Consider the following 23,408-nt stretch of genomic DNA (forward strand, 5'->3'; position numbering starts at 1 on the left):
TTAAAAAATAAAACAAAACCCCACCAGCAAGCTCACCACAGCAACAAGAAAGCCTCAACTGAGCCTTACTCAGCTTTATTCTAATCTTCCTCTATTCTCTCTCTCATCAGACCCAATTCTCAATTCCCCTAGTGATTCTGCATTTTGTGATGACAAAAATGGGGAGATACTTAGCTCAGGTTTATTTCTATACTATTGCATAATCTCATTTAATTGGCACCTAAATTATATAATAACCAACAAAGAACATGATTATTCTAGTCTATGCTGGGTGGGGAGGAGGAATATATACATCTCATATAAGATGTGTTTATTTATGTACATATATATTTACATATATATACAACTGACCCCTGAATCCTCTTCATTGGTGGGAAAGTGCCATACACTTAAATCTTTTCCAAAAGAAGCACTTTTACAGGCTTTATTAGACAACAGCCACACACTTGTATTTTACTCTGTATACAATCATGGAAGACAATTTAACAAATTGGGAGCAGTGTGGTTACGAAAATTAGACCTCGTGCCCAGAGCTTAAAGGCAACCAGAATGAGTCCAAAGAGAAATAGACAGCAGGCCTTGGGAAACTTCACTTGACCATTCTACTTGCCTTTTCCAACACAAGATGCAAGTGTGGTTAGGAAGGCAAAGGATAGCTGTTGGTAAAAATGAATTAAGCAAATAAAAAACATTTAAGCCAGTTAGAATTTTTTGGAATGATAATAATCACAGAAAATTATTGGTGAAATTGTATCAATCAGAAAGACAAAGTACAGAAAGTGATTCTGTATAAAGCACCCCTATCTCCAATGCCAGGTACAGCAGCAACGTAATTTCTGACAATTATTGCAACGCTTCTTTGGTAAATGGCATGTTCTATTATTCTCATTTTACAGAGCAAGAAACCCAAAATCCAAACTGCAATTTGCTTCCTTCACTTATGCAATGATTCAGCAATAGATCAGGCAAAAGTTTTAAAACTTTTATTCCCAAACTGATGCTGAGCCACCACGTTTCAACAACTTTAGCAAGTATTTTAATTTTTAAAAATGAGATAATAAAAAAATACGCCAAACATGTCGCCAAATATCAAACAATATGTTTCATAACTATGACCAGATAAAAAGCTTCTAAAACAAAAATCTATAGACAAAATAGCTGCAAGAACATTATTTTGGAATTTCTGGATCCTTGCAGAACGCAACCCAAGCACCAAGTTCAATTTTTTATGGTTTACTGTGAAAAAAGAATGTAGACACCTAGGACAGAAAGTGTCCTCATGAGGGCTTTAGCCCAAACTGTACTAACCGGGAAATTCTCTATAATTGGAAAGTTCTGGGAAGGAATGTCTCATTCCAGTTTCAAAACCCATACAACTACCATTGGATTCCCTTGAAGCTAAAGAACTCTATATGCAAATATTTAACGTCACTGATGTGGCAGGAGGTGTCAAATAGCTCCTGAGCTAAGTGTTGCCTGCTTTAGGGACCCTGGCGGGCTTTCAGCTGAGGCCATGATGGGAAAGAAGCAGGGCACTGCGAAAGGTCTGTGTGAGCACAACCTGCTCTGGGAAACCCACGCTGTTATTCAAGGATCAACCCTTACACACCTCGCCACATTTCTTTAAAGCTCTCTGGTGGGTGGATACAGGTTTCTTTCAAGAAGGCTTTTCCTTCAGCAATAGTCGCCCAAGTGTTTCCTCTGTACACACAGTTTCTGAGCAATAAGAGCGAACAGCGGAGAAGAGGTCAGGAAAATGCAACCGGACACTTACACCCAGTGCTCAGAATAGCCCTAGCTCCAACCTGGCCCCTCCCTTCCCATCCGATAGGTTTTCATTCACTCCTTCTTGGCAATTACGTTTTCAACCATTGTAATTATTAACGAATGTCCACCCAGCCCCACTTTTTCCTTAGGATACTACCTCCTCCAATACACATAAATACGTCATCATGATATCCTCTAGGGAAAATAGGGTTAAGTCATTATGATTTCATGTCAGTAAAATGTTGAGATCCTGACCTCCAAAAAGACAATCGTCACCATTTCATCAGTGTAGCCTTGCTCTTCGAAAACCAGAGTGGAAGGAAAGAGAGTAATGCGGACATGTTTCAGGGTCCTCTTTTACTTATGAGTGTGGACATATAAACAATATAAATATGTCAGTGATCTCTGCAAAATCAAATAGCAGTAACAGCAAGGACGGGATCTTTAGAGGCTGTATTGTCTCATTTGATTAAGAGTACTAAGGGAACCAAATTTCTGACTACAAATTTAAACAAAGACGTTACAGGAGTATATAAAGTAATTCTACCTATGCTTTACGTAGTTTGTATTATATATTCACTTATTCAATTCCTTCTTGTAACAAATATTTAGGAAACATCTACTCTGTCCCAGACCCTGCTCTGCTTTTTTTGCTTTTATTTCCCTAAAAATAATCCTCCCTTAAATTCCATGAATCTTTAACAATTCTCTCCTTTAATGTCCATCAGTAGACATGGGAATTTGTAAAATTCTTCTTCCATTTGGACAGATGGGAGCACACTTCCTTCTGGACTTGGTTTTGAACAGAAGAGGAAAACCACCACAATATATCATAACAGCTTTGAGAGCACTGATCACAACTTCAGAAATGGAGACACATTTCAGCCAATATTGTCTTGCTGTATTTTATGCTTCCTGAGTTGCTGGTTAGACCATGTTAAGAAAAGGCCCCTCCTCATAAAGTCAGAGTTGCCAACGCCTGCTGGGAAGTTACCTAGCCCTGCAGAGCCAAGGCCTTATCTCAAAGGATAAGGTGGAGTTTGCTCTTTTCCCCTATTGCAAAATATGAGAATATTAAGTAATCTGTTTATATCATACAGATCCAAAATCTTGGCTGCCTTTTTTAAGGATAAAACATCCATAGGATTTCCTTCTGTTTGGAAAAAGCTACCTGGGACTCTTCAGATCTCAACCCTGGTTCACAGAATAAAATCCGGCAATTTCCCCTAAGTGTGTTCGAAATGAAAACTTAGCGTGTTTGTCCCTCATGGCCAGCGTTTCTGGATCATTCTGGTGATGTCGATTACCAATTTGTCATCTACAGACCAATTCTGTGGAAGTGCCGAGGCTGGAGCTGGAGTCTTTTGGTACAGAAACAAGTATGAGTATCTGATACTATGACATTTTTAAATGAGTATATCCACAGTAACCCTTCTGTGCCAAAAAACGTTAACTTTACAAAACTATACATGCATACATATACACTGATACGAGGTAACCAATGAAAGAACAGATATAAAAGTTTCTCTTTATTTTAAAGATTAAAGTGGTACTTGGTTGCCTTTTTAAAGAGTATCTCTTTAAATCATTAACACAAATGCACACGAAGGAAATTACGTGAAAATGAGGTTTAGGTCTTTAAATATATCCCACTTAAATTCATTATTTAAACAGAGGATGACTCCTCTTCTGACTCACTCTATTCTCAGTGAGCTTTGCAGTTGATGGTGTTCTACTGAGTTTTTAGACCGTGGATGAAGCATCATGCCACCCCCAGAGAGTAAAGTTGAACCAGGTGAACTGAGGGTGTGGTTGGAAGGCTCAGTCTGTCGCCCCTTCACAGAACGACAGCAGTAAAAGAACTGCTGAGCTGAATCCAATGATCACAAATTAAGAGACCCTAAGAAGACTTTTAAAAGCACGAACACCTCAAAGTAACGAGAGCTACTGGACCTCAGTCACCCTCATAATCGCTTATTGGGAGCATATCTGATTGGTGCAAATTACTTCAAACAACAAAATTTTAAGTTTCCTTTTGCCAAGTGTGCTGCATTATACTTCAACCATGTTTACCCTAGAAGAGAAATACCTATGTGGATAAAAGGAAACATTTAATAATATAAATGAAAGGTAGGCCCGCTCCTTGCACTTGGGCTTTCTGATGCTTAAAACTGGAGCCCTTACTTCTTCCATAATTGCACCAGAAACTCAACCACTTCAGAACAAAGAGAAAAGTCTGCTTTCCTTCAAATACACCCTTCTCTTTGCAGTTAAAGCTATGAGATGGACTCGTGTCCTTGAGGAAAACAGTCCCTTTCAAACTATGAATCCTCATTAGAGGTCTTGACAGTTTTCATTCCCAACCACTGAGACCATGAATAAGCCATAAAACCCATCCATTTCAACATCTTTATACTTCACCTGGAGTGACTATAAAATCTAAGTGATTCCACTCCCACAAGATGAAGCCAGGTGAGGAAAATGAGAGGGTCAGCTAAGAAGGCACTGAATTAGAAATAAATAGTCCCTAAATGCAGTTTCAAGATTGTACTGTAGAAGAGCCTGCCCTGGTGGATATTCTCCACCAGATAACGACACCATAAGCAACCATCCTTAGAGGGTCTCAAAATTCAGGAACAGGCATCTAGTGAAACATGCCTCAAAAGAAGCGTAATCAGCTCAGGCTCCAATCAACATGAAAGATAATCATTAAAACACAAGTCATATCAGAATACAAAAATACACAATATCCATGAGGCAATTTCAATCATCACAAAGCCAAACCATTTTACAGATGTGTCTACCACGCTTTGTTGTCTTTCTGCTTCTTCTGAGAAACGTGCCTACAGATCTGTTCATGACGTTTGTGCTTGAAAATCGAGCATAATACTTTGGGAAATAAACTTCTTAGTGAACATCTTAAGAAACCCATGTACAATATCCTATTGCAGTAGAGTGCTGTCAATCCTACAGACCTTATAAACCCAAGAAGTGATTTACATCTCCTGTGAACTTAGCGAGAACATTATTCTCAAGGAAAACACGCACACACGCAGTACATCTCATTCCCAAGCCTTCTCGCTGATTTTTCAACTTTAATTGTCCTGAAAGTATACATTCATTCAATCCTACCATATTTCTTACATTCATATGCTGTAACTTTAAGATTCTTATCTCCTCATTAATACTGGGACAGTGACAGAGTCACCACAACGGAGACTTAACACAGGGGCACAAGAATCTTAAGACAAAAGTTTTACTATTTTGCTCTCACTAACTTGACATTTTCCCACAGTCATGTTGTAAAAGTGCAAGGAACCCATAAAACAATATGAAAGAAAATACTGTAGTTTCCTTTTTCCTAAGTAACTTGGGCATCAAATTCTTATTAGTCAGAGTCAGGAACATAAATGAGGAAAGGAGGGAAATGGGGGGTGAGGAGACTACACAGTCAGAAGAAACTTAGTAAGCAAACGTGAGAAACATCGTAATGACCACACTATTCCAACTATTCCAGGAGGCACGAGAGCATCGCGTGCCCAGGACCTGGTCTTCAGTCTGGTTGAAGAATCACTCCAGAACACACAGTATTCTTTTTTCCAACCCCCCCCACCCCCACCCCACTGGTCCAAGTTTTGGGTAGGCATTAAATGTTTACCAAATGGTACCAATCAGACTACAGTTTCCAAAACACGTATGAATTGTCTCTCAGGTGATTCTAAAGGGCAGAATTTATGACATAGTTCACTTGCAAGTTTCATTTAACTTTAGGAATACTGTCTACAACTCTGATTATTTTTTTAAATCTCTTTGTAAAATTTATAGTACCTTGTATATCTGTGATGCCCTCACATTATTACTTGAAAAAATATTAATTAAGCCCTATCTTTTCACTATCAAATAAACAGTATTATTCCCACATTATTGATAAGTCAAAAGACAAGAAAAGAGAGGCACACTAAAAGCATAATAGCACTAACTAAAATTTAACTCTTTTTTTTTTTTTTAACAGACACTGGGAAACATTAACAAAAGAGGTCCTGGAGGTTTTTTAAGTAAAAAACTGTTTGTCCATCATTTCCTAACTGAAACTCATCCATGATTACCCCTCTGTCTATCCTCAGTTTACACCCATTTTTGCTGCAACAACGATATCATTCTCCTTCTATAACATCTGTTTCTCTACCCTGCAAGCTTTAGGAAAGAATATTAGAAGATGCTGCCAAATACATTTAGATAAATCTAGCAGCTTCTTTGAATTAGTCATTGCAAGGTGGTAACTATCTGGTGAAACATGTATTTTAGACAGAAAGGCACAGCTACCATAGGCACCTGCTTCAAAAGTAAGACACCCCCTTTTTTTAACCATGCAGGAACACACTGGTTCAGATTCTAATGGTCCAATGAAGTTCTTAAAATTACTTTCTGTGTTGAGGCAAAATGTGCAGACTAATAAAACTCCATAGAAAAGCTTTCATTTTTAACTTCAAGAATATAAGATCTATGAAATGTATGAATGCTATTATCTACAAAGACACGAGTGTATGAACATATACCTCCCCAGCCCCATGAAGCTCACCTTCTACTTCTTCTTCATCACACACATGTTTAAGGAAGGAGGCTCCTCTGTCCAGGACAGCTTCATCCTCCATCCTATAGTAATAAAAAAGAAAAAAAGAATGCTCAGACTTCTCCTGGAGTGAGCCACTTGAAGTAGCCCAGCTTCTGGGCAGGTTAACCTGCAAGCTGCTGTTCATGTTAACAGGGCAGAGTCACTCTTCCTTTGGTGTCTGCTACTCCTTCACGCAGCTCCTCTTAGCTGGTGCTTGAGAATATGCCGGTCCCACATAGCTTCAGTTCTAACCTTGAGAGGGCACCCACATGGACAGGTGAGAGAAAATCATCTCAATCCCATAGGCTGGATGTTAGGGGTTCTCCCTTTGGGATTTGCAAAAAGGAAAAAAAAAAAAAAAAGATGAAAGCAAAAAAAAAAAAAAATACCAAGAGAGGAAGTTTGGTTTGTCTGGAGTGCTCGTGATGATCGTTTGTGGAAATCCAGCTTCAGTGCTTAGCTCTTTAAACACCCACTGCATAAAAATGTATACCCTCACACACACACACACATGCACACCCACCCACACACAGAAAACGACAGGGAGTTAGGCTAGTGCACAGTGGGAGCCTAGCTTCCAGCCAGCCTCTTAATACCAGCACAGCCCAGTATTCTCTGTTGAGTGGCAAGCTTTGAGTCACATGTTGGCCTTACGGAAATCTGACATCTGAGGATTATCCAGCAACCCGGCTTCAGCAACAGTCACATATATATGCCACCCATTCATTCATTTTCCACATTCTTATCACACATCTCTACGTATATCTATCCTGTTAACTCTTCCCTGAAGGGCACAAAGTTCTTCAGTTTATAGCCACATTATGCTGTCCTCCTATCTCCTTACATAATAGGATCTGCTCTGCAATTTCATATGCTAAATAAGACCTCAGAATCCATCCAAGTAATGACAGCGTTTATACGGCCTCCTGATGCCAAACATGTTTCTTAGTTTATAGAATGAGTTAAGGTTTATTTCCATACTCTGTGACTTCTTTTCATTGCATTAACTTTGACATGCAGAATTCCATGAACTCTATTTATAGACAAAGCAGAAAAAAATCCCGAATTGCTCAAATGCTGCTTGTGTCGCACCGGTCTAGAAACAAAGAACTTTCTCTGGAGACAGCTGCTCTATGTCATACCGTACATAAGCTCTGCCAGAGAACCAAATGTTCACTCTGTATTCTATTCATCCAATTATATGCTCAGGCACTGAATATTGTAAGTCTGTTTTCCATATTGTCCATATAACTTATTCTTGTGCTTCAGATATTTGTTATAATCTATGTGGATATGCACTGAATTCACATTTTCCTCTTTTCTATTTTAGGAGCATATCCATCTTGCAAAGCAACCATCTGAGCATAAAAAGTCAGAAATTCGGTGTCAGGTAGACTCGGATTTAAAAAATCTGGCACTTCCACTTAATATATGTATCACCTGGAGCAAAGTATTTAACTCTTTGAGCCTCAGTTTTTCCACTTATTAAACTGGGGTAACAATATCAACCTTGTAGAATTGCTTTGAGATTCAAATTAGGTAACATACATGAAAACACTCAGTTTTGTGCCTTGTGCCTACTACATGTTTAATGAAGGTAAGTTTCCTTCCTTTCTTCTTTCCTTCTTTCTTTTTACCCTGACCTTTACTGGTGAACAGTGCCATTAAGAAACTTATTACCTTTGGGGCACCTGGGTGGCTCAGTCGGTTAAGCATCCGACTTCCGCTCAGGTCATGCTCTCGCAGTTCCTCAGTTCGAGCCCCACCTTGGGCTCTGCTGACAGCTCGGAGCCTAGAGCCTGCTTCGGATTCTATGTCTCCCTCTCTCTTTCTGCCCCTCCCCTGCTTGCAACTCTGTCTCTTTCTCTCTCCCTCAAAAATAAACATTAAAAAAAATTTTTTTAAAGAAACTCATTGCCTTTGGACATCTGCAGAATATCTTATTTCAGGGATATGGGTCTTGTATGCAATAGTTTATCCTGATATATGTCTTTTTCCTTCTCTATACTCAAACTAAAAATATGAAACTAATTGCAAATAGGACATAGATCAGCCATCAGGATTACAGTAGAAAAGAAAATGCCTTGAAGACTTGAGAAGTCAAATCATTTACCAGCCTCCCTGAGCTTCAGATTTCCATGAGGATTAAATGATACAACATATTTACCAATTCATCCAGGCACTCCTCAGAGGGAGGGGGAATGTATTCATTAATATGACAGATAAAATTCCTAATAAAATAATAATAAAGAGATGAACAAGGTAATCTTAGATAGCATTAAGTGCTTTGCACAAAATATAATCAGGCAGGGGGTTACTTGGCATAAGGTGGTTCAGAAGACGCTTCCAAGGAGGTGACATTTGAGGAGAGACAAAAATGATAGGGAGGAACCAGGTATTTAAAGATGTGAGGGCAGAGTGTTCCAAGCAAAGGGAACAGCAAACGCAAAGGCCCTAAGGTAGGAACAAGTATAGCAAGTTCCAGGATGAGAAATGAGGTCAGTGAGGTTGGACAGAGAGAAGGTCAACAGTAGTTGACAATACCGGAGGAAACAGGCCCATGCAGGCCATGGGAAGTAGTCGAAATTTTAGGTGTTGTGGAAGCCACTGAAGAATTTTGTTTTGTTTTTTGTTCTGTTTTGTTTTATGAGGTAAAGCTAACATATAACATTATATTCGTTTCACATGTACAACATGATTCAATTTTTGTGCATATTGCGAAATGATCACCACAGTAAGTTTAGTTAACATCTGTCACCACACCACCATACAAGATTTTTTTCTTGTATGGAGAACTTTTGAGATCTACACTCTTAGCAACTTTCAAATATGCAGTACAGTATTACTGACTATAGTTAAGAGTTTTAAGACAGAAAATGACCCGAGCCATTTTACCTTTTTCAAGAATCACTCTGGCTGCTATGTGAAAAGTGGATAATCAGGAGACCAAAGAATCCAGGAAACTATCTTAGGAACCCAGGGAAGGCTGTGGGAGAAACAGGTTGTGGGGAAGGAATCAACAGTTCTTTCCTGGCCACTTTACGGTGGGGATGCTTATTTCATATGAAAAAAGGAGCCGTCAGGGACACAGCTAAATGTCCAAGTCTGGAGCTCACGAGCCTAGGGCTGGAGGATCAATGAACAAAGCTGGTAACCTGCACCTATTACTGGATGAGCTCATGCAGGAAGAAAATATAGAAATCGAGGTACAGACTGAAGACCAAGTGCTGGACCATGTCAACATTTATAAGCCAAGCAGAGGAACAGTCAGAGGTAAAAGAAAAACCAGAAAAGATTGATGTCAAGGAGGTACTGCTACTAAGAGGCTGAGGAAGATGGAGACAGAGAAGTAAAAACTTGACTTGTCAACATGGAGGTCATTGCTGACAATGACCACAGCACCTGAAACATACCAAACACAGTGCTAGACACACAGAGGGCATTCAATCAAATCCTTTTCTCTTTCCTCCCTTATCCCCTCAGTCATTCGGCAAATATTTACTGAGTACCTACTAGGTGCCAGGCATACTGCTAGACACTGGAGACACAGTGATGAGCAAGACAGATAGGGATCCGCTACAATCCCATCTGCCTTCTCGAGGATTTCCCCTAGCAATCTGGGACAGTCAGTCCAAAGGGCAAGAGGTCATCAGCAACACACTTGTAGACATAGAGAAGGATGGCAGCTTAATGGGGAAACTTTTTTTGAAGACCTCAGAAGCACAGCAAAATCCTGGAGGGCTATACTACTGCAGGCATGTGAATAGTCCTGTCTCCCCTTTGGAAAACAAAGAGCAGTTTAGCCCACATTTCTTCTCAGCACTAACCCTTTCCTGTCTTAGCGGTCTGTCTATAGGATCCAACAATTTCCTGTAGAACATCGCTTCTGCACCCCACCACAATCAAGCTGATCCTAAAGTCCTTTAGTGACATATTATGCATTTCCTAAATAAAATGTTTGGCCTCTGTACCTAAGCCCTTCCTAAAATGGCATGCAACAAGCAACTGAGGCAGAAGTAAAGGAAGAAAATCAGTAGCTACTGAAGGAGACCAAGGAAAGTTTAATGCCCAGAGCCCTCTTCCTAGGTGGAGGAGGAACCACCGAGCCTAACTGAAGCACTGTCCCGTGCACCATCTGAGTTAGCGAAAATAATGATGGGTGCATTCCTTGGCTCTTTGATACATATTTCACATTCCCTCCAAGACTATACATAGCAAGTAATCAGAAACCTAGTTCCTTCCGAGGGACAATGAGGAGCGTCTGGAAGCAGCCTCTTCCCTGTAGGAAGCAGAAAAAAAAAAGAGCGCCACAGACTGAAAACATAAAACCTGCGTGTCACAGTGGCCTTTCTCCAAAGCAGCCCTCTCCTCTTCACAAGCAAGTGCCTCCGCACCAAGTTACAGGGGACTTAACAACTTTCTTCCATCTTCATACTGACAAACATCAATTATTTGGGTTTGTGTTCCCCTCCTAAAAGCCTCTCCACAGTTGCTTGCTATTATTAGTAAGACAGAGATATCTTTTAACATGACCATCTGACCCAACCAGTTTTCCCTTCTATCAGGAGGAAGAAATTAACTCATCCAATCCCTAAGCAGGCCCCCAAATCCATTTGTAAAGTGTTCCTTTCACACGAGCTGCCTCTGCTGCAAGCAAACAAAGAAAGAAGGGAAGGAGCATGCTTCTAAAACAGCTCCCCGAGCTGCTCACATCGCCAGCATGAGGCAAAGTTCAGAATAGATTTGGAAGCTTCTCACCAGCATCACGGGGATAAGGGTCATACCAGTCAGTATAAAATCCACATGGGGCCCGTGCTGCCTTCCTTCCACAGGGCCTCTGACAGAAGAAGTCAGGCCCCTTCCTCCAAAGTCCACACCCAACGTGGGGTTTCTCTTATTCTCCGTTATTCTGGGACACTAACATGATTTAACTGTAACACATGTCAAATCTGCTGCCAAATGGACCGGCTTTCACCAGCCGGTCCTCATCACTGAGCAGGCTTGTATGGGTGACTTAAGCCCGGCACGAGAAACATTTGTGCAAAACTGTCAACCATTGGGCCTCGGGCACCCATCTACATTCCACCCCTCTGAGTTCCCACCCCCGGAGCCCTCGCCAACTGCCAACGTGCTCACCAGCTAGTCCACACAGCGCGAGCAGCTGCCACTCAGCCAGTCAGCAAGTGGCGGGCTGCCAGCACTCAGGCTTCAGGACGCAAGCCTGCCCGTCACAGTGCTGCTAAAGGTTGAAGGTCTTCGGGCGCGCTGGCCTCTAGATTCGCCTCATTTGCCCTCCCACCGCCCTGCTCCCACCCCTCCCGCTATGCCTCCCACGGCAGCATTTCACTGTCTCTATAGTAACAGCATCTGGTTTCGGGGTTAGAACTTCACACGGAGCGATTCTCCTCTTAACCTCCGGCTTTTGCCGAGGGATGCACTAGCCAAAAGGCCACTGCTTGAGGCGGGGCTACCTGTCCCCTGGTCATGTGGTGAGCTGCAGGGTCCCAGCAGCAGGAGCAGCAGCAGCAGCAGCAGCGCTCAGAGCCGGACGAGAGGAAAACAGATCCTCCAACCCTGGCACGCTGGCCCGTGCATGAAGGATCAACTCTGGGGCTTGCAGCCCCAGATCCAAAGCCCCTGGCCCTCTCTCCTCAACGCCCTCCACACTGGGCCTTTCTGACAACTCCCAAAAAGACACCAAGGGATGGTGTCCTATGGAAGAGAATAGCTCCAGGTTTTACATGTCCATACCTGAGTCTGACAGTGCTGATTCTTTCTGTTCATACAGCTCAAAGTGCATTAGTTAACCTCGTATTTTAACCCACCCCACTTTATCCTCACTAGCTTGATCTGTTTACAACATACAATGAACCCCATAATCTCTCACTTTACTGCAGCCTTCCTGCACATAGCAAATGTTTAAACAGTTCTTTACCCACGTGCCCTCACACACACCAAAGTGATGCATGCAGAGGGGCAGACAAATACTAGAATGTAAGGAGTTTCATTATCATTGGCCATGGCTGCCATGAAAATTATATCTTCGGCATGCATGAGGGCCTTTACTTAGGGACTAAGAGGTGTCAGTCTCAAATCTCAGAACTCAAAAGCAGGTCGTCCCTGCAACTTTGCCAGTTGTGATCTTAAAACAGAGGGGAGGCAAAAATCAGCATTTTCACAGGTCTTTTTCAGGAGCCACACAGAAAGCTACAATCAGTACTGACATCTAAAATTATACACTCACACACATATCTCTGAATTCTATTCCCTATTCAAGTCGTCTCCAAGAACTGGGGAACGATTTTCATTACAAATCATTTACAAACATGATGTTTTCTTTCAAATTTTTTAAACTGCGCAGCTTTTTATTGGTGCCTTTGTTGTTTTAGAAAATCTGCTTTCCACACTTTCAACATACAATTAGAGAACAATATCAAGTCTCCAAACCTTAGGCGACAGACAGGGGCGATCGAGCTCTGTGGCTGCAAAGAACACTGCCATCTTTTGGCGACACGTGTTCACTACAGGGAAGCGGAGGGCAAGGGCAGAGGAAATGCTCCAAGTGTTCCCTTCGAAACTTCAGCAGGTCTCACAAGGGCCTTTCACTCCCCAGGGAGGAAGAGACAAGAACACAGCTGTTGACTTAACTGTAGAAACTGCTAGAGCTCTGGACACGCATGTTGGGGGAAAGAGACATCAGCATGGCATACCTGACAGGCATGACTAATGGCAAGAGAAGAATCCCCAAGACCAGCTGGCAGCAAAGCAAAGCAAATCCCATCCGTGGAGTTCAGGAGTGCCCTAATCAGTCTGGAAATTTACACAGGCCCAGGGCCAGGGAGAAATGGGTGACGGCCCCATACGAAATCAGACTGCAGACTGGATAAAAGGTGAAAGTGTAATCCGGAGCAGGATCACACAAACACAATTCTGGATTTATGAACTGCATTAAAAGTTCATTTGTACTCTTGGGCACTTATCCCAGAGAAACGAAAACTTATGTTCACACAAAAACCTGTACACTATTGTTCACAGCAGCTTTATCTGTAATAGCCAAAAGCTAGAATTAGCCCAGATGTCTTTCAACAGGTGAATGTTTGAACAAAGTATGGTACATCCATACCATGGAATAATGCTTAGCAGTAAAAGGAACAAACTATTCATACACAAAACAATTTGAATGAATCTCCAAGAGATTATGCTGAGTGAAAAAAGCGAATCCCAAAATGGTTACATATCGTGTGATTCCACTTGCATAACATTTTTTGAGATGACAAAATTCTAGATATGAAGGAAGGACAGATTGGGGTAGCCAGCGGATAGATATTGGGGGGATGCGGTGGGGGGTGTTTGTGGTTATAAAAGGGCAACATGAAGGATCCTGTGGAATTGACTCTAGTTAGTCTTACCTGTGGTGGTGGTAGGTAGCTACCTACACGGTGATCAAATCATACACAACTTAATAAACACACACAAACGCACAGAAAAATGCGGGCAAGTAAAACTGAGGAAATCTGAAGAAGTTCAGTGGATCATATCAGGGCCAATATCTTAGTTGGTGACATTGTACTGAAGTTTTATAAAATGTTAACATTGGGGAAAGTGGCAAAGTGTACAAACAATCTCTGCATTATTTCTCAAATATGCACGTGCATCTATAAATCGCTCAATAAAAATTTCAAAAAGTTCTGCTTTTTTAAAAACATTTTCCTCAGGAACATTATTTTACATGAGGGTCACGATACTGAACGTGGCCCATCTACATGTACGCAGAGTCAGGCAAAACAGCACAGATCCCAGATGCACTCTGTGGTAACCGTGTAACCTTGGCAAAGTCAGTTAACCTGTCACTTCGGTGTCATTTTAAATGAGCTTAAAAACACTTCCTAAGACATACAAGGGATTAATAAGTTCCTGGAGTAAATAAACTCAATTAATTTTAGCTGAATCTGAATCGAAGGTCCCCGGGGCCCAGAGAATGTCAGAGAATTAACAGTCCTACATGGACCCGAAGGCCTTAATTCTGTCTCCAGGAGCAAACACATGGGAATGCCAAGCAGGGAGACCGGCGCTAACCTGTCACCCATCACCAAAAGGCTCAAACTCCTCTCTCCCATCTTCTCCCTGCTGGGACAAGGTCTCCTCTACTCGGTCCTCAGACTGATGACTGGGCTCTTTTGAAAGGCTGCAACAGGGGGCACCTGGGTGGCGCAGTCGGTTAAGCGTCTGACTTCAGCCAGGTCACGATCTCGCGGTCCGTGAGTTCGAGCCCCGCGTCAGGCTCTGGGCTGATGGCTCAGAGCCTGGAGCCTGCTTCCAATTCTGTGTCTCCCTCTCTCTCTGCCCCTCCCCTGTTCATGCTCTGTCTCTCTCTGTCTCAAAAATAAATAAACGTTAAAAAAAAATTAAAAAAAAAAAAAGAAAGGCTGCAACAGACTCAGCAACATAAAAAGAACTGGTAGCAAAGTAGACATAGGAACTATGGGGTGACGAAAGGTGTGGAAGTTGAGGGGCAGTGGGGCGGGGGGGCGTGTTGACAGATGAAGGGAGAGATAACTGGACAGGGCATTGAATGCTAAACAGGGAACGACTTGCATGACCCCCTCAGATCCCTCCCCTGATTTAGCCCACACCCGCAGCCATACCCTCTTTAATTGTTTTAGCGAGCCTTTCCAGGCGCTTCCACAACCACTGCACGCTGCCTCTGACCAGAATTCCACTTGAAGAACAGAGAGGTCTGATTCCTCTCGGTGCAGATATTCAGCGCCTTGCCCTTTGAAAGTTCTCTCGGAGTTTTTACTGTTGGGGGCAGGAAAAGTAGGCTCGCTTCTCACTTCTTTTAACTTTCAACTGCCCTTCTTCATGTGTGCTGCTGTGAAAATCAGAAAGGCCCTAAGAGAGGGTTCAGGCAAGATGAACAGGCTGGGGAGGCTCCATGTGAGAAACCAGAAGGACAGCAGTGGGCAAGTCTATCCTCTCCCCCTTCCTCCTCTCCACTGCCAAGTCTTCAGCCAAAAGCAAGAGCCCAATCAGCAGCAGAAAAAGAGAAGGCAGCGGTAAACCTATTGGTTTAGGTAAACCAATAAAGAAACTCATAGTAGCTACTTGTAGAGGAAATTGGGATCTGAAATGTCAATACAAACCTTGAGCTCTGGAAATTTTAGCCAAACTTCACATGTTATACATAATTATTTATAGTAATTAGTACAAGAATAGCACCGATAACTAATACCCACAGTTAATTCATACATTTCATTTCAGTCTATGATTCTGCAGACATTTATTGTGGACTTTACCATGGCTTCAAGTCAGATGCAGGTTGGCAGGTGGACAGGGAATCAGGAGCAGGAGTTTGCTCCAGGACACAGCGCTGGGAGGCAGCTGGATGGTGCTGGTCAGGTACAGCTCCTGACCTACCCACGTCTAAAACTCAGAGCGGACTCTGGAGAAAGGTGCCTTCCTTTCCGTCCTCTACCCCATGCGGTGGCCATACTGCTCACATCTCCCATCCTGAACCACCACAGCTGCTGGCAGGGATGAGGTTCCTAGCATTTGACTGAGTTCTCAAGAGCTGCCAGGCACTGTGCTAAATATCATGTGTGCATTTTCTCTTTCTCAATGCTGTCAAATTTTGTCGGACTGATTCAGTAACAGGACTGAGAATTCCGGCCAAAGGATTTCAACACCTAGAACAATGTAGGAACTGAGATTAGGGGGCTCTCATCATCCATTAATTTGGAGGGGAAAAAAAATTCCCACTTTTAAACACTTACCACATGCCAGGCATTGTACTAAGCACTGTACAATGTTGTTTTTTTTTTTATTCAATCCTTATGACAATTCCATGAGGTAAGTACTTTTCACATACCCATTTTAGACTTAATGTACTTTGACGTTAAGTAACTTACTGCAAATCACACAGTACAATGTGATGTGAGAAGACCAAGCAGGCCATCTAAAGCAGTCCACAATTTTAAGCACTCCACTATATTCCTGCATAACTAAATAATCCATGTCTATTAGACACTACCTTCAAGAATTTTTTCATATCACTTAACTGAAATATGCTTACAGACGACATCACTTAAAACTCACCTCTTTCTTTCTCTTGCTTTGCCTACTGGTCAAAGGTTGAAGCATCTCCTAACAGGCCTCTCTAATAAATATCTTTATTCTTATTTAGCAAACACTTAGTTTGAGCTTACTGTGTGCCAGCCACTGCTATAACTGCTTGACAAATGCTATTAGTTCAATCAATTCTCACAATTGGTACAATCCAATGACATAGGTACCATTTTTATCCTCATTATCTCTGAAGCACAGAGACACTAAGTAACTTGCCCAAAGTCACACAGCTAATAACTGTTGAAGTCAGAATTTGAACCCAAAGCAGTCTAGCTCCACAAGTCTGTGTTCTTAGCCACTGCATATCATGCTGCCTCTCTTTGGCTGTTTTGATTAATCTGTTCCAAACTCTTTAGGAACTTGGGATCACAAATATTAAACAGACTTTTGGTGAAAGAGCAGACTCATCAAATACCTACAGAGTACACAGACCCTTGACATTCATGAGACATTGCCTCCCCTAACCTTATTTTGCAAGTGTCCAAATTCACAAATATCCCAGTGCACAATTTCTGATATATCATGTGGTCAAGTATAACTCTATGAGTTTCGGAATTCTCAAGGGACAGAAAGCAACCAGGGTGACCTGAGACACAAGGAGGGAGGCCATCCACTAGGCTCAGCCTGGGCTCACCACAGGCACAGAAGTTCACCATATGCATCGCTACAAATTACGAATGACTACACGGTGTAACCATTCAGGGCTACCAGCAAGTAGCTGAAGTCACAACTGTTAGGTTCACACACGCCAAGGATCTACCATATCAAAAGCAAGAGTACATCACTCACCATATGAGTGATGCTACTAAGCAGAAAACAACTTTTATCTCATAAACTTTATGAGCAGTGTTCACTATTGCATGAACAACAAAGACACTTCTCTACTCTTTGTTCCCTTACTAAAACATCTCTTTCCTTAAGGCTGTTCAAAGTGTGGCCTTCATTTTCGGCAAGGAATCCCTCATTGTGTGAATGTCATCAAATTTTCCAGAGTTTAACTCGTTTATTCATTTCAACAATCTCTTGAGCATCTATAACAAGGCATTATCCTAGGCACTAAGGATGAATCCATGGTGGGAAATGGACAATTAACAAAATTTAAAAGTAAACTGTATAAAATAGAAGGTGAGTCTCCTAAGAGAAAATGTAAGTCAGAAAGAGAGTTAGGGCGTACTGGTGGGACAAGGACGGGGTGAGGGTGGGATGTGGAGGGGGCAGTTTTTAATAGGTAGTTAGAAATACCTCACTGAGTGATGGTTGAGCAAAGATCTGATGGAGGTGAGGAAGTGAGTATATGAGGGAATGGCAAATGAAAAGGCCTTGAGGCAGGAAGGAGCCTGGCAGATTCTTGGAACGTCAAGGAGACAAGTGACTAAAGCAGAGTGAACGTGGAGAATAGGACATAAGGTGAGAGATGTACAGGTAATGAAAGGGCACGCTGTGTGGCCTGGGAGGCTGTTCTAAAGCCTTGACATTTACTCTGAGCAACTAGAAACCACTGAACAGTTCTGAACAGAAGTGATTATTTCCTCAAGCTTGCAGTCTTCTTTACTTTTTAAATCTTTGTCATTATGTAAACATTTCCAATAAGGTCTTTCCCGGAACCTAGTTCTACTCAGAAGGTCTTCCAGGGGCCATAGCTAGTGTAGCACAGAAGTTACAGGCAGTCTACTGGCTCAGTGTCCCACAACAGCCAGGCCAGAACCTGATTCAGCCCTGTGTCTATAGATCAAAGAGTGGACCAACACACCATAGAAGACTAACTAAGCCCAGTGTCTAGTGTGACTTGAGCCTTACAAAGGTGCTGAGCAACGTGTCAGTGCTCAGAAGTAAAGCCACTCTGCATTCCATATCCATATAATCTTTATTAACTTCTGCCAACTAGCCTTGAAGTTCATGACTCAAGCAGTTGCCACCTGAATCCTTGCCTACATAAATTTATCCCGGGGATGGCAACATTGGTGTTAGAAGATGCCAAAGCAGATGATTGATACATAGGTATCAGGTAGCATGGAATGGACTTATTGATGGCTTTTTAACAGCTATGATTCAAATCTATGCTTTAAATAATAAAGGAATACATTTGAACCTGTTTCTAACAATAACTTTTCTAAGTTAATTTTATAAGAATGGGAAGGACACAGGAAGACTGCCAATTCCATACTCAGACCTACTCCATTTTGGGGGGAAATGCCCTCGACTTGCCATCTCTTGCCTAAGGACAGAATAAATGCTTATTTGACCCTAGTGGCTTCCTTTGTTGTCAAGAAGCCAGCCCACCCCACAGAAGTATGGGACTCTTCAACCTGAAAACACCCTCTTTGACCTGGTAGGTATAAAGAGACCAACAGGCATAACTATCAAATGCAGCATGTGTCTTCAAACAAATCAACTGTTTTAAAAACTTTTTGGAGACAATCAAGCAAACTTGAACATTGAGCATTAGATGACACCAAGGAATTACTGTTAATTTTATCAGGTATGATAATGACACTGAGGTTATTTTTTTAATGTCTTTATTTCTTAGAAATAAACACTGAAGTATTAATTGGTGAAATGATACGATCTGGGATTTGTTTTAAAATACTCCAGCAAAAAAACAAGGGGATGGGGAGGAATGTGAAACAAGACTGCCAATGTGTTGGTGATTGTTGAAGCTGGGTAATGGGTACATAGGGGTTCACTGTACTATTTTCTTCTCTTTTTTTGTTCATGTTTGAAATCTGCCAAAATAAAATGCTTCTTAAAAAACTTTAAAACTAGGGGCACCTGAGTGGCTTTGTCAGTTAAGCATCTGACTCCTGATATTGGCTCAGGTTGTGATCTTGCAGTCATGAGATTGAGCCCTGCATCAAGCCCCGAGCCCCATGTCAGGCTCTGCACTGGTGGAGACTGTTTGGGATTCTTTCTCTCCCTGTCTCTCTCTCAAAATAAATAAATAATAAAAATTTAAAAAAAAAAAAGAAAAAACTTTAAAACTCTCCTATATAAGCCTCCCTTCTTCTATGCCCAATGCTCTCTCAAAATAAATAAATAATAAAAATTTAAAAAAAAGAAAAAACTTTAAAATTCTCCTATATAAGCCTCCCTTCTTCTATTCCCAATGCATTCCAGAAAACACGTATGAACACAAAAGTCATAAAAAGTAGATTTACATGTTATAAAGATAGTTCTGTATCTAAAGAATAAAAAAAACTCTAAAACCCACATTAATATCCTTCATTTTAGACATAATAAACAAAAATGTGTGTTTGGCATTTCAACATGTTTTTTCTTTTCCTTCACACTTTAATATACAGACTCTAATGCAATGAGCACTTGATTGACTGACATGGCTAATCCTGTCCACCTTAGTCAAAACAAAACAAAGTTTATGAGACCTATGTTTCTGAGCATTAGCATCAGCATTTTCAGTTTTTCTCCGCATTTGTGTAAAATGGCACAGCAATTGCAACAGAGCACTCAAATACCTGCAGCAGAAAACACTGAGACGCACATAAACCTGGTGATGCTGACAAAACTGGACCACCAGCTGCGTGCAGTGCCACCCAGAATTCACTGCTAATCTCCCTCCACCCCTCAGTGAACACACAGAAAAGCACAAGCAGAATGTGAAAGGTGAATTACGGGGGTTCGTATACGTCCAAGCATGGTCTGTATGAAAGCTGAACCCATGAAAGTCAGGACAGCCTGTACGTACAAATATCTATCTGTGCACGACCTTGGAAGAACAAAAAGTACCTAAAAACCATCATAATCCTCCTGCTGCTGGACATTGGTGGGGTAAAAGGGAAAAGCACGAGAAGGATATTCTTGGTGACACCATATTATTCTCTTCTTGCCAAACACAGACACCTATTTTTGCCAAAGAAAGATTATTACATTTGTTGGTTACGTTACAAAGCCAACTCACAAAAATCAACTTACTGCAAATGTAGCCAAATTATAGTAATAATAATATAAGCTAATGTAATAAGTGCTTTTTTTGAGTTATTTAAACCTTACTATCAGCCCATAAAATAAATGCTATTAATATCCCCATTGCACAGTTGATGAAATTAAGATTTAAAAATATAAGCAAATTGACAAGGTTATAAAGCCTCTACGTGATAGAACCATATAGGTTATCAACTAACAGCATTAAAATGACTAATAACAGTATAGTGCTATAAGGATCGCTTTAGGTACACGATAGGTGAAACAGACTTGCATGAGCTCAGATGAAACCCTACACATCACTCTAATATCATTTTCAATGGAGAAATATAGTTTGGGTTCAAGCAACCATATATAATTATGGCACTCCAACAATAACTTGGAAGCAGAATGCATTTGGTTAGAAAGATCATCAAACGAATAGCTGAAATTAGAGAATAAATGCCAGTGTTATCTCTAATAGATAATCACAAATAAAATTAACCACAGGCAGTTGAAATGAACCTACTCCAAGAAGAAATTACATACACATATATTCTAAGGCAACATTTTACATTTGTTTCTCTCCCTATTACAAAAATCTATCATCTGGATAAACACAGGACAGCTAAAGACTACAGTAAAACGTCAATTCATTCTTGAAGATCTGCTCAGCATTGTAACACTCCCTCTCTGAACATTTGGGACTTGCTTGTGAGCTATTACCAACTTGAATCAATTTCTCAAGCCACTAATTAAAAAGGAAGAATTATTTCTTCATTTGACTATCAGAAAAAAAAAATTCCCTTTGCCAAGAAGAGTCCTAGAAGAAGTTTACAATTACTTTCTCTCCAAATCTCCATGTGTTTTCACTTTCATAGTTCTCGCAGCTTACTAGGTGCAGCCACAGTGAAAAGGAAGAGCCAAAAACAGTCCAAGTAAGACTGTCACCACCACATTCCAGCCTTGATGGAGAGACCTCCAGGTCTCTTTTGTTAGTCTTCCTGCTTCTGCTTACAGTTCAGTAAAACCAATAGTCCACACCAGGAAAGACCAGCTGAGAACAAATGATGGCACTCTTCTACCAAATGGAAGCGACGATCAGCTTAGGGATGCCCGTTTCTGTTATGTTCACAGATTCCTTTTTGTTTATGAAGGGCTTTGAAAGGCAAGCATACAATAAGCACCTACAGAGAAAAACTACTCACTAAGCTATAGAAGTGCCATTTTGTTAGTAGCCAAATCATTTATTGCTTCATTACACTATTGATTGGGACTGCTTTGTCATTAGCACTGACCATCCATTCATTAGTAGAAACATACTATTCAGTCTCAGTAAGGATTAGTCTACTACACTCTAAATTTTGGTGTCTGGGCAAATCCAAACTGATATTTCTTGCCTAATTCTGATTCTCCCAACATTATCCCACTCACGAAACTTCTCTCAAAAAAAAATTAGTAAAGAATACTTACAAAATGAATGTAATTCAGGCTATTAACTCTCCAAGTCTCAATTTCCTCATCTGATAAATGGATTTAGTAATCCCCACATTGTTTAACTGTGGGGAAGCTATGAGGTAATATAAACAGAAGTATCCTGTGTGCTTGGTGCTTGGCATAGAGCTGCAGGCAACACACACAGCTGGTATTATTACACATCAGGGTCCTTACCTTTTCCCAGACAGGCACAAGTCTGTGAAGGTGACATTGCTAGCAAGTGGCAGAGATGGAATATCAAACCCAGCTCTGCCAAGGCCAGCACTCTCACACCATGCTCCTTCTCTGCATCAAATAGAAGAGACAACCAGGTAGTTCTGCTAAAGTCTTTTCTAAGTTTAGGAGTCCCAGAGTAGGAGCCAAGAACAAAGGATGAGAGAAGGTTCCCCCTCCTAAACTTTACGGAAAATACAGGGGCATCAAGGAAAGAAATCATCAGGCTCGTACCTCTTGATATACCACAGGTCAAATTTCTTGACTTGTTGATAATACTCAGAAGGGAAAGTGGCCGAGGCCTGGAAACCAGCCAGCATAGTATTTCTGAAAGGTGGTTACTCTGGGAAACACAAACCTGCTCGTGGACCAAGAAAAAGCTTAAAAATGACCCCAAATGCTAATTTTTTAAGTCAAAAGAAAAGAAAATTTAAAAATAGGGACTGGGGGCACCTGGGTGGATCAGTCAGTTGAATGTCCAACTTCATTCAGCTCAGGTCATGATCTCGCAGTTTGCGAGTTCGAGCCCCACGTCAGTCTCGCTGCTGTCGGTGCACAGACTGCTTTGGATTCTCTGTCCCCCTGTCTCTCTCTGCCCCTCCCCTGTTTGTGCTCGCTCTCTCTCTCTCTCTCTCTCAAAAATAAAAATAAACATTAAAAAAATAGAAGCCATGAGGAGTGAAGGCACAAAAAGAAAGAAAAAAAAATGTATCCCACAGTCTTTACTAACATATCTTTGATAAAAACAAATTTTCTGAAATTAGTGATTTCCTAAAATAGCATTAACAAACCTGGTAGTTTACAGTGAAACTAACGGCTCTGGAGGACACTAAAAAATTATCTATAATGATAATTACAGACACACTTTGTTGTGTACCTACATTTGCCAGTCCCTACAGATGGTTCACTTGTGATCTTCACAACAAGCCCTACAGTTAGTACTAGCCACATTCCACACAGGAAGAAAGCCAGTCTGAGAGCCATAAAGAGAACGCCCACAGGTGCAGAGTCTACAGAGGGAAGAATGGAAATTCACGCTCAGATCTGTCTGACATGAAAACCCCTGCTATCCCTTGTTGGCCGAGAATGTGCCCAACACAGGGTTCATTGGACGTGTCCCCCGTCCTTAGTAACCTAGGAAAGGTACAAGGTGGATGGAGGCTCCTGGAGAAGCAGACCCGGAGCATCAGTGGAAGAGCATCACCCTCTCCTCAAGGACCAAATCAATGGTGCTGAAAATATTTTAAATGGGTGCTATTATGACAATACGGTGCTCTGA

General features: G+C 41.4%; 1 protein-coding gene across 4 annotated transcripts in view; it reads right to left on the reverse strand.

Annotated features, from left to right (window-relative positions):
• SLC4A4 (solute carrier family 4 member 4) overlaps positions 1 to 23,408 on the reverse strand; it is a 353,101-nt gene that overhangs the window by 301,662 nt on the left and 28,031 nt on the right. The window contains exons 1-2 of one of the 4 annotated variants that reach the window (XM_027058106.2): positions 6,769 to 7,466; positions 6,347 to 6,420 (exon numbers count right to left, since the gene is read on the reverse strand). In XM_027058106.2, coding sequence (XP_026913907.1) covers positions 6,347 to 6,420; positions 6,769 to 6,860 — 166 coding nt within the window. In that variant the 5' untranslated portion in view covers positions 6,861 to 7,466. Of the gene's footprint in view, positions 1 to 6,346; positions 6,421 to 6,768; positions 7,467 to 23,408 lie in introns of those variants that run through there. The other 3 variants (XM_027058136.2, XM_027058130.2, XM_027058126.2) reach the window with 3 other exon arrangements.

Source organism: Acinonyx jubatus, chromosome B1 (assembly GCF_027475565.1).
Source record: "Acinonyx jubatus isolate Ajub_Pintada_27869175 chromosome B1, VMU_Ajub_asm_v1.0, whole genome shotgun sequence".
NCBI lineage: Eukaryota > Metazoa > Chordata > Mammalia > Carnivora > Felidae > Acinonyx > Acinonyx jubatus.